The 11,080-nt window shown below is 39.1% G+C and overlaps 1 protein-coding gene across 1 annotated transcript; it reads left to right on the forward strand.

Moving 5' to 3' along the window:
• Window positions 1-233: 233 nt before the first annotated feature.
• Window positions 234-11,068, forward strand: LOC21404254 (mitogen-activated protein kinase 20). The gene is made up of 10 exons (XM_010103859.2): window positions 234-848; window positions 1,936-2,344; window positions 2,539-2,666; window positions 2,815-2,874; window positions 9,000-9,149; window positions 9,245-9,400; window positions 9,565-9,776; window positions 9,887-9,988; window positions 10,186-10,352; window positions 10,434-11,068. The coding sequence occupies exons 1-10, from the start codon at window positions 825-827 to the stop codon at window positions 10,892-10,894; spliced, it is 1,869 nt and encodes a 622-aa protein (XP_010102161.2). The 5' UTR covers window positions 234-824; the 3' UTR covers window positions 10,895-11,068.
• Window positions 11,069-11,080: the final 12 nt, after the last annotated feature.

An 11,080-nucleotide genomic window follows, 5' to 3' on the forward strand; every position in this document is an offset into this window, starting at 1 on the left:
CTCTAACGAACACGTGTCTGTGTCTCCCTCTGCACTAACCCGCTCGCGGAGAGAGACAGAGTCCCCAATTCCTGATCTCTCGAAACTACCCCTGCCATCCTAAACTATTTACATCTCTACGCCATTTTCGTATCCCGTAGCATTATCCGTATCTATACGACGCTGTATACGATGGCCACACCTAGATTTATGCCTCACACCTCAGCCACATTCACCTCTCTCTTTCTCTCTCTTCTCTCTCTTCTCTCTACAATTTGCTGAGCTTGAGAAGAGCTTTTTTGTCGGCGTTAAACAACAGATCTCGTGTGGCTTCCAAACTCCGTGGCTGGCCATTGTTTTCCATCAAAATTCGAAGCTCGAGCGATTCGGATCCGTCGTCGGAAAATGCGAAGGCCTTTTCCTCGACGAATTTAGGTGATTTTTATGGTGGTAGTTGGTCGCTCCGTCGCGAATTCTGGTGGTGTTTCGCTTCGCGAGGTTTCGGAATCGGAATTGGAATTTGAATTGGAATTGGAATTGGAATCGGAATCGAAGAAGTGCATGAGGGATTTGGCTTGGTGGAATCTATGTTGTGTGAAGGATTTGGGAAGGAGAATAAGGTGGGATTGCTCGTTTGTGATCCGGAGCAGGGGTAGGTGGGGGAAATGTGGCTAATTTTGTGAGGGATTTTGAGGCTTGAGATTTTTATTGAAGTTGTTGTTGTTGTTTTCTTTTTCTCTCTCTTTTTGGTGTGGTTTTTGTTTGATCTCTAAGAGATTGGAGGTTTCTTATTTGGGCGTAAGATTTTCTTTTGGAGATTTGGAGGCTTTGGATTTGAGGCAAAAATGCAGCAAGATCACCGCAAGAAGGTGATTTTCTCTTCATTTCTGTGATTCTCTGATGGGATGGTAATTGGGTTTTCGGTGTAAATTTGAAATTTTGAATAATTAACTTTAAAATTTGTGACGGCATTTTTATTTTGGTAGCTAAAGTATCGTGTTTGCTTGTGAAAAAGTTTGGATTTTTCTTTATTTCTTCCCCTTTTTTTGGGTGAATTGAGAACTGAAATAAAGCTTTTTGGGATTTCTATTTTAGTGGGACTTATAGTGATAACGGAGTCATCTTAGCTGATAGTTAAACATGGTTTAATTTTACCTTTGGCTGCTGTCTTTTTGGGGCCATATTCTTTTGAAAAAGCAGTGGTTTTCCATTCTTATTCCTGACTGTTGTCCCTTCAATTCAATTTTTGTATGCTTCCCTTGGGGTTCATTAGATGCTGTTTTCTCTCTCTCTCTCTCTCTCTCTCTCTCATTGCATCAGATTCCATCTTCAAAGGGAAACCTCTTGAGGAGCTTTTAACATTGTTTGTTTTTCTGCACAATTAATCTATTCTGGAGCTTGCTGTTTTTCACTACTCTAAAAGCAAAGAATTTGAGTGCAATCAAATGGTTTTTTCATTTTCCTTTTTTCTCCTTTGAGCATTGGAATTTCAAGTATCAAGCGTTTCTGAAGTAAAACTTGAAATCCGCATTTTTGTACTACCAGATTTCTTTTGAGATGTCATATAAATTGATTGAAAAGAATTCTATGGACAGTGTGGAGAAAGTTTACTTGATTTTGAGTGGAGAATGTAGAGTCAAATTAATTTGTATGGCGTATTGTTTGCTGTGAAATTTGTTAATTGCATTGTGTCTCGTTAGCTATTATAAAGGTGATGTGTATTTAATTTTAGAGAAAGTTACAATGGAGTATCACTACATGCTTTGCTTCAGCATTTTCATATAGGATCTTCAGAGCATTGTGTATTCTATTCATTCTTGCGTTTTCTTTTTCAGATAGCCACTCTATTTCCTGTATAGCACGCTTTTTCTGGTGGGTTCAGTCTTATTGTATTGTGTCAAAAAATTGGTTCATGAGTTTTGTGATTTTGATGGGATTACGGTTTCAATGCTGCAGAATACAGCAGAGGTGGACTTCTTCTCTGAATACGGCGATGCCAATCGCTACAAAATCCAGGAAGTTATAGGGAAAGGAAGTTATGGTGTTGTTTGCTCAGCAATAGACACTCATACTGGTGAAAAAGTTGCAATAAAGAAAATACATGATATTTTCGAACATATCTCTGATGCCGCTCGAATTCTTCGGGAGATAAAGCTTCTCCGACTTCTTAGACATCCTGACATTGTTGAAATTAAGCACATTATGTTGCCTCCTTCAAGAAGAGACTTTAAAGATATTTATGTTGTTTTTGAGCTCATGGAGTCAGATCTTCATCAGGTCATCAAAGCAAATGATGACTTAACACGAGAGCACTACCAGTTTTTTCTTTACCAGCTACTTCGTGCATTAAAGTACATTCACACGGGTACTTGTTATCTTGTGAATTACATCAATTATGCAATTTATTCAGTAACATCGAATCTACTTTTATTATGTGATTAAACTATTGGTTTGCTTTTATTATGTTATTTTCGATTACAGCCGTTGATTTTGGAATTCTTTGTATTACGTTGTCATTGAATGGAGAACTTGTCTTAACTCTAAGTTACATGGCTGCAGCAAATGTCTATCATCGAGATTTGAAACCAAAGAATATATTGGCAAATGCAAATTGTAAGCTTAAAATCTGTGATTTTGGGCTAGCGAGAGTTGCATTCAATGATACACCTACTACAATATTTTGGACGGTATGTAGCTTTAAATCAGAAGATGTATTTTTTTTAACTTATGGTAAAAATACTTTTCCAGCATACCTGGTTTGTTTCCTTATTATGTCTACTAAACATAGAGGTAATACCCTCTCATTTTTATTATTATTTTTGGATATATCTGCAGGACTATGTTGCGACCAGATGGTATAGAGCTCCAGAACTTTGTGGGTCGTTTTTCTCGAAGGTATAGATTGTATGGATGCTTTTGAAATTTTTAAAGTTTGGGGGATAGTATGAATGTGCTTAGGCCTCTATCAGTAGATTTTTCTGGAGATTTCAACTCCTTAGTACGGTGTTTAAGTGGTATTTTGCAAAGCTAACTTCATGTCAACATATGAAAGTTGGATTCATGGATTTGAGCTTTGCCGGGTGAATTTGTTGTTTCCTTTCCTAGTTCTACATCCTTTAGTTGGTGATTTAGTTCATAGGACAACAAATTGTTAGCGTATGAAACAGCCAAAAGTTATTGAACCACCTTTTACCATATCTATGAAAGTTAATGAAGTTTACCTTAGCTTTCGGGGTGCAAATATGTATTAAGACGTCAGAGCAAAAGCAGAGACTCTAATGAGTCCTTTAATATATTTAAAGAAATTGAGAGGAAAAAACTGTGTAATTCATTCAATTAGAAAACTAATTCTATACAACCTATATATATATATATATATATATATAGGTCAGTAGGTACAGGGCCACCGGTTCTCTTACTCACTGACAGCTGGCAAATCTCCTAATTAATCAAGAAATCATTCCTAAAACATCTCAAGTCAACTTTCTCTAATTACAGACTCTAATTACCCTAAATCTACCACATAAATAGAGAATAAAATACAAGTAAATTACAGTTTTTGCATTCCTAAGGCTAAGGAACCGGGATCATAATTTAACACTCCCCCTTAAGCTAGGAATAGATGTTAATCATTCCTAGCTTGGAAATAAGATCTTCAAATGTAGTTCGAGGTAGAGCCTTTGTGAATACATATGCAACTTGTAGATTTGATGGAGTGTAGATCAAATCTATTAACCCTTCCTCAACTTTTTCTTTGATAAAATGGCAATCTAGTTCTACATGTTTTGTCCTGTCATGATGAACTGGATTCTTCGCAATGCTGATTGCCGCCATCTTATCACAGAACATCTTCGTTGGTTCGTCACTTTTTACTCGTAACTCCCTCAACACCCGAACCAACCAAATTCCTTCACAGATCCCTGAGCTAGTGCTCTAAATTTAGCTTTGGCACTACTCCTTGCTACCACAGATTGCTTTTTACTGCGCCATGTAACTAGATTGCCCCAAACATAGGTACAATAACCTGTAGTAGACCTTCTATCGGTGATGGATCCTACCCAATCTGCATCCGAATAGACTTCCACATTTCCCTTAACATTCTTCTTGAAGAATAGACCTTTTCCCGGTGTCATTTTCAGATATCTCAATATTCTGTAAACAGATTCAAGATGTTCTTCATTTGGATTGCTCATGAATTGACTTACCACACTCACAGAAAATCCGATATCTGGTCGTGTGTGGGAGAGATAAATCAATTTACCAACAAGTCACTGGTATCTTCCCTTATCAACTGGAGGATTTTCTTTTGCCAACCCTGCCTTATAGGTTGACTCCATAGGAGTTGTAGCAGGCCCGCAACCTAACATTCCTGTCTCCTTAAAGCATGTCCAAGACATACTTCCTTTGAGAGACAACAATCCCCTTCCTTGACCGAGCTACTTCCATGCCAAGGAAGTATTTTAGATTCCCAAGATCCTTTACTTCAAATTCTCTGGCAAGAACACCCTCCAATTCTTCCAATTCTTCAACATAACTTCCAATTAGGATGATATCATCGACATAGACAATAAGAACTGCCACTCTACCATCTTGTGAGTGTTTTATGAAGCAAGTGTGATCCGCCTACCCCTGTATGTATCCATATCGTTTGATAGCTTTTGTAAACTTATCAAACCATGCTCTCAGGGATTTTTTTTTGCCATATAATGACTTCTGCTTCTTACACACCTTATTAGTATTCCCAGCATTTTCAAAACCAGGAGGAATCTCCATGTAGACTTCATCTTCTAGGTCCCCATTTAGAAAGGCATTCTTAATATCAAGTTGGAGAAGTGGCCAATCGAAATTTGCAGCCAAGAATAATAATAACCGAACTGTATTGAGCTTTGCAACCGGGGCAAACGTTTCTTGATAATCAACACCATAGACTTGTGTGAATCCCTTTGCGACGAGTCTTGCCTTATAACGCTCTAAACTGGCATCAGCCTTATACTTCACATTAAAGATCCATTGACAACCAACCGGATGTTTTCCTCTGGGTAGATCCATAAGTTTCCATGTCCCATTCTTCTCCAAGGCCCTGATTTCAGCCTCAACAGCATTCTTCCACTTTGGGTTCTTCAAGGCTTCATATATATTTCCGGGAATTTCTACATTGGAAAGATTTGCAGCAAAGGCACAATATTGTGGGGGGCCTTTAAAAGACACAAAATTATAAATGGGATGTTGGGTACAAGACCTGACTCCTTTTCTTAAGGCAATGGGAATATTAAGATCACTATCTGAAATTGAATCAACTTGAGTTTCAGGGGTTGTTCTTTTGCAATAAAACTCAGAAAAAGTTAAAACTCAAGTTACAGCTTTATTCAAGTTCACGTTCTTTTAAGTTCTAACTTTATTCAACTTTACTCAACTTTATTCAAATTACAACTTCAACTCAAGTTATAACTCAAATTCAACTCAAAAACTACACTCAAGTCACACTCCAAAAGAACAGGCCCTCAGTTTTTTGAGGTATACTTGGACTTTCATGAATTGAGTCAGATTCCTGGTAGTGCTGGGAGTATGTGACTGGTTCTATCTCATCTTGGTTCCTCTTCCTTCTGGAGTACACAAGTAGTTCTTTATTACCTGCAAGTTGTCTAGGAATTAGACTAGAGGTAGAAGTGGGAGGCTCGGGAGAAGCATTAACTACTGGAACCGAGTTGAATGGGACTGAACTTGGACTAGACATGGATGGATTCGGACTAGACATGGCTGGAATGACAGTTGGGACATGTTTAGAATTTGACTCAGGAATTGGGTTGGTGTTTTCATTCCCTGGTTGGCTATACTCGGGTTCAAAAAAATTACAGTCTTGTAGTCTATTCTCCCCCTGAATGGAATTTTTTGAATAAAAGGCATGTGTCTCAAAGAAGGTGACATCCATGGAGTGATAGATTCTCTTTCTTTCAGGTGAATAACACTTATACCCTTTTTGAGTGGGAGAGTAGCCTAAGAATATACATTTAATGGATCTAGCATCAAGTTTACCCCTAAGCTGTGAATGCACATGCACAAAGGCAGTACAACCGAAGATTTTTAAAGGTATACCTGAGGTAAGCCGAATAGAGGGGTATTGGTGAAGAAGTAGCTGATGAGGTGTTTGAAATTTTAAGACTCTGGAAGGCATACGATTAATGAGATAGGTGGCAATCAGAATAGCATAACGTTCATGGAGAACATAAGTGATCTAGCCACTTCAAGGAGATGCCAATTTTTCCTTTCTGCCACTCCATTCTGTTGTGGTGTATCGACACAAGAACTCTGATGGATAATTCCCTGATGGATATTCCCCAAGATTATCATTAAAGAAATCACGAGCATTGTTAGAACAAAAAATTTTAACCTTTGCCTGAAATTGAGTTTGGATCATTTGATGAAAGTTTTTAAAGATTGAACATGCCTTTGATTTTTCTTTCATGAGATATACCCAGGTTACACGAGTATGATCATCCACAAATAAAATGAACCACTTTGTCCCTGAAATATTTTTAATTCTTGAGGGACCCCATATATCACTATGAATCATGGCAAAAAGTAGAGCGTTTTTATATCCCTGAATAGGATAGTTGGTTCTAACATGCTTTGCTAACTGGCAAACTTCACATTGAAGGGAATTAATGTTTATTTTATTGAACAACTCAGGAAACAGTTTTTGAAGATACGCAAAATTAGGATGTCCTAGTCTATAGTGTCACAACATCACTGCACTATTTTTATTGGCAGAATTGAAAGACACGGAATTTAAACTAACAATGGGAACACTTCTTGCAAGTTGAACTTGTCTTCTCGGAATTTTTGGTGCCTTGATGAGATAGAGCCCTTCACATAGTTCAGCACTGCCAATCATCTTCCCTAATTCCAAGTCCTGAAATTAACATAGGGTAGGATAAAAATTAGTGACAGTTTAGGCTTTTTGTGAGTTGGTTTACAAACAACAAATTACAGGTGAGTTTAGGAACAAATAAAACAGAGTCCAGGATCAATTTATCAGATAAAATAACCGTTCCAATTCCTGCCACCTTTGACACTGTGCCATCCACAATACGAACTGTGTAATTTTCGGGGCGCAACTGGATTTTATGGAAGACTTTTATTTCCAGTCATGTGATCCGAAGCCCCTGAATCAATAATCCATTTTGTGAGTTTTTCAGTCTGAGTATTTAAGGCTCTTGAAGGAATACCTTTCTGGGCAATTAAGCTTGACCTTGTATCTTCGGGCTGAGAAGATGGTGGTCTGCCACTGATCAGCTTCTGAATAAGATCAAATTGTTCTTTTACTAAAAGGCATATTTGTCTCTGTTTTCTCAGTCTCTTTCCCATCTCTGCTTGCTGCAAATCCTTGGTTCTCTGTGGAGTTTCTCGGCTTCCAATCTACTGGCTTGCCATGAATCTACCAGCAGGTTTTGCGACTGTGTCCTGGTTTCCAATAGTGATTGCACCAGGGTCTTCTGTTGCGCCATGGTTGATTGTTTGGATTGGGCATATGGACTGCAAGGGCTGAACCTTCATTAAGAGTTGATTGTGCAGTTTTTCCCAGCATCACCTTTTTCCGGCTCTCCTTTCTTCGAACTTCCGAGTATGCTTCTCGTATCGACGGTAGTGGTTTGGTGGCCAGAATCCTTCCACGAACTTCATCAAGACTTTTGTCCAAACCAAGGAGGAACTGGAATAGCCTGCCTTTCTCTACATATTTTTGATACTTCTAATTACATTGTGCACACTCAAACATGACTTCATCCACCAAATCCAATTGCTGCCAGTGACGGTTCAGTGTGTTGAAGTATTGAGTGACCGTCTGATCTCCTTGCTTCAGATCAGTCAATATGCCTTTGATCTCGAACAGTTCTGACGTGTTGTCCTTGTCTGAATAGGACTCCTTCACAGCGTCCCAGATTTCTTTAGTCGTATGGTAGAACATAAACACTTCCCCTATTTCATTGGTCATTGAATTAATCAGCCACGACATGACCATATTGTTCTCTATTTTCCACTGCTTGTATTTTGGATCATTGGGTTTTGGAACTATAATAGCGTCGGTGAGGTAATCGTCTTTGCCTTTTCCACAGACATACATCGTAACTGATTTGGACCACTGAACATAATTCTTCTCACCAAGTTTATGACCGGTAATGGGAAGAACGGCTGACTCAGGATTGTTTGTTGGTGTTGAAGACATGATCTCCGAAGTGGAGAGCGGATCTACGACCGTTTGGCGCAAGCCATTAAGAGATTTCTTTGTGAAAGAGGATGGGTGCCCCATGCGGTGCTTTAGAGGGTTTAATATCACCCGCTTCAAGCAATTCTTCTAATTGCTTTCAAAGTTAGGTCGTCACATCTGATGATGGTGAGGGTGTTTTTTCACTGGACATGACTCTTGGAGAAAGAATGACTCACTCAAGGATGGGGCAGACTAGAGACTATCGCTCTGATACCATAAAGAAATTGAGAGGAAAAAACTTTGTAATTCATTCAATTAGAAAACTAATTATGTACAACCTATATATAGAGGTCAGTAGGTACAGGGCCACCGGTTCTCTTACTCACTGACAGCTAGCAAATCTCCTAATTAATCAAGAAATCATTCCTAAAACATCTCAAGTCAACTTTCTCTAATTACAGACTCTAATTACCCTAAATCTACCACATAAATAGAGAATAAAATACAAATAAATTACAGTCTCTGCATTCCTAAGGCTAAGGAACCGGGATCATAATTCAACAATATTGCCTTACGTTTATAAATTGTTAATGTTCTTTTCATTTAATTTTGTTCCTTTAGGTTTTCTTTCTATCTTTTGTTTGAGAGGACTTTTTGCCCTTCCCATTCTCTTGCATCGGTTCGTCCTTTAATAAAATGGTTTATGTTCTCCTTAAAAACCAACAAAAGTGTCCTTATCGTGGTTAGTTCTTGTTCAATTGGCATTTGAGAACTTTGTTCTTTTGGCTTATTACATGATGAAAATATGTGGCTGCAGTACACGCCTGCAATTGACATATGGAGTATAGGCTGCATATTTGCTGAGGTATTAACTGGGAAGCCTCTGTTCCCTGGTAAAAATGTTGTTCACCAGCTGGATTTGATGACAGATCTGCTTGGGACGCCTTCATTAGATACCATATCTCGGGTTAGAAAATTTGTTCTTTTCCATAAGATCTGGTAATATTTCTCATTTGTGCTTCAAATATGCTCAAAATGAACTGAAATGTCACAAACAAACAGGTCCGAAATGACAAAGCAAGGAGATACTTGACTACCATGAGGAAAAAGCAGCCTGTTCCGTTTGCACAGAAATTTCCTAATGCAGATCCTTTAGCAGTACGACTCTTGGAACGATTACTGGCCTTTGATCCAAAGGACCGGCCAACTGCTGAAGAGGTTTGTCATGGTTTTATTATCAGATTTCCATCTTTGGTTCAAAAAGCTACGCCCTATATTGCATCGATGATACAGATTCTTGCCCATTCTCTGCTTCATTATTTTTTTACTTTTGTTTTTCTCATGTCAATGTATTGAATGTATGTAATTTGGTATTATATCAGGCATTGGCTGATCCTTATTTTAAGGGACTGGCCAAAGTAGAGCGGGAACCTTCCTGCCAGCCGATTACAAAGATGGAGTTTGAATTTGAGAGGCGAAGGGTCACAAAAGAGGACATACGAGAGCTTATCTTCCGAGAAATATTAGAGTATCACCCTCAGTTGCTGAAAGATTACATGAACGGAACTGAGAGGACTAATTTCCTCTATCCAAGGTTCTGAGTGTCATTTGGATCATCCTTGGTTGAAACATATGTTATGCGGCTGAATTAATATTTTCTCTATTTCTTCCTGTTCCCTGACCTTGGTGCGTATTCATATACAGTGCCGTTGATCAATTCAGAAAGCAGTTTGCACATCTCGAGGAAAACGGTGGTAAAAGCGGTCCAGTTGTCCCACTTGAAAGAAAGCACGTCTCTCTTCCTAGGTAAAATACAGTTCTTCGGGTTCCATTGGTTTGATGTCGATGAAGTTTTAAAGTACTTAAGATTAGTGAATGTACAATTTTGTAGCTCTGTAATATGCTCAAATTACTCTGTCAGGAATTCTCCAATATCATATTTGCATTGTGTTTGATTACTAAAATTTATGATCGCTAAATATTCCAATACAATGTACTCATAGGTCTACAATTGTACACTCAAATACTGTTCCTACCAAAGAGCAGCACAACTACGCCTCGTATAGAGATCGGCAAAATGCAGAAGAGGCATACAAGACTTCAAAAGATATGGAAGTAGTTCAGGTGAATATAGCAAGGAGCATGCAGGCACCTCAAAGAATTCCTCTGGGTACTCTTCGCTCTCAATTTTTTATCTGAGTGTCCTTTTCTCCATTTTTTAGTGAATTTTACTGAAATTTGTTGTGTTCAGCCAAACCAGGAAGAGTTGTTGGGCCTGTTGTACCATATGAGAATGGTAATCTGATGAAAGATGCGTATGACCCAAGAACGTTAAATAGAACCGCAGTCCTTCCCCCTCAGGCTGTTCCTCCAGTTGCTTACTGCTATCGCAAACCTGGTGTCGGAAACCAAGAAAGGTCAGCGGCAGAAGCCAGCAAGGACATGCCGTCACAGACCAAACAAGCTGCTCAATGCGGCATGGCAGCCAAGTTAGCACCGGATATTGCCATCAATATCGACACCAACCCATTTTTTATGACACGGGCGGGAGTCACAAAGGTGCAACAAAATGACCGAATCCCTGCTATGGACGTTAACTTGTTGCAGGGAAAGGCTCCATATGGAGGGATTAGTGCGGCCGCTGCCGCCGCTGCCGGGACTGCCCACCGGAAAGTTGGAACTGTTCCATTTGGTATGACGAGGATGTATTAGGCAAAATGGATGACGGGCATTTTTTGGCTAATGGAGGAGGTTATGCTGAGTCCGTTAATAGAGCCAGCTCTCTTATTCATGTTAGATACGGTACATTTCTGTCACAAGATACTATATATTTCCATGAAATTATACGTTCAGATTTATAAAGAAAGGTCCTCTCTCGCCGCGCCCCCACCCACACCC

The sequence above is a fragment of the Morus notabilis genome, unplaced genomic scaffold (genome assembly GCF_000414095.1).
Source record: "Morus notabilis unplaced genomic scaffold, ASM41409v2 Scaffold269, whole genome shotgun sequence".
NCBI classification, from domain to species: domain Eukaryota; kingdom Viridiplantae; phylum Streptophyta; class Magnoliopsida; order Rosales; family Moraceae; genus Morus; species Morus notabilis.

Excerpts from the sequence above, each read along its gene's own strand:
- LOC21404254 (XM_010103859.2), top strand. The coding sequence starts at position 825 with ATGCAGCAAGATCACCGCAAGAAG. Across the intron at positions 849-1,935 it reads AGCAAGATCACCGCAAGAAG|AATACAGCAGAGGTGGACTT; the intron begins GTGATTTTCTCT and ends TCAATGCTGCAG. Across the intron at positions 9,989-10,185 it reads AAGCACGTCTCTCTTCCTAG|GTCTACAATTGTACACTCAA; the intron begins GTAAAATACAGT and ends ATGTACTCATAG.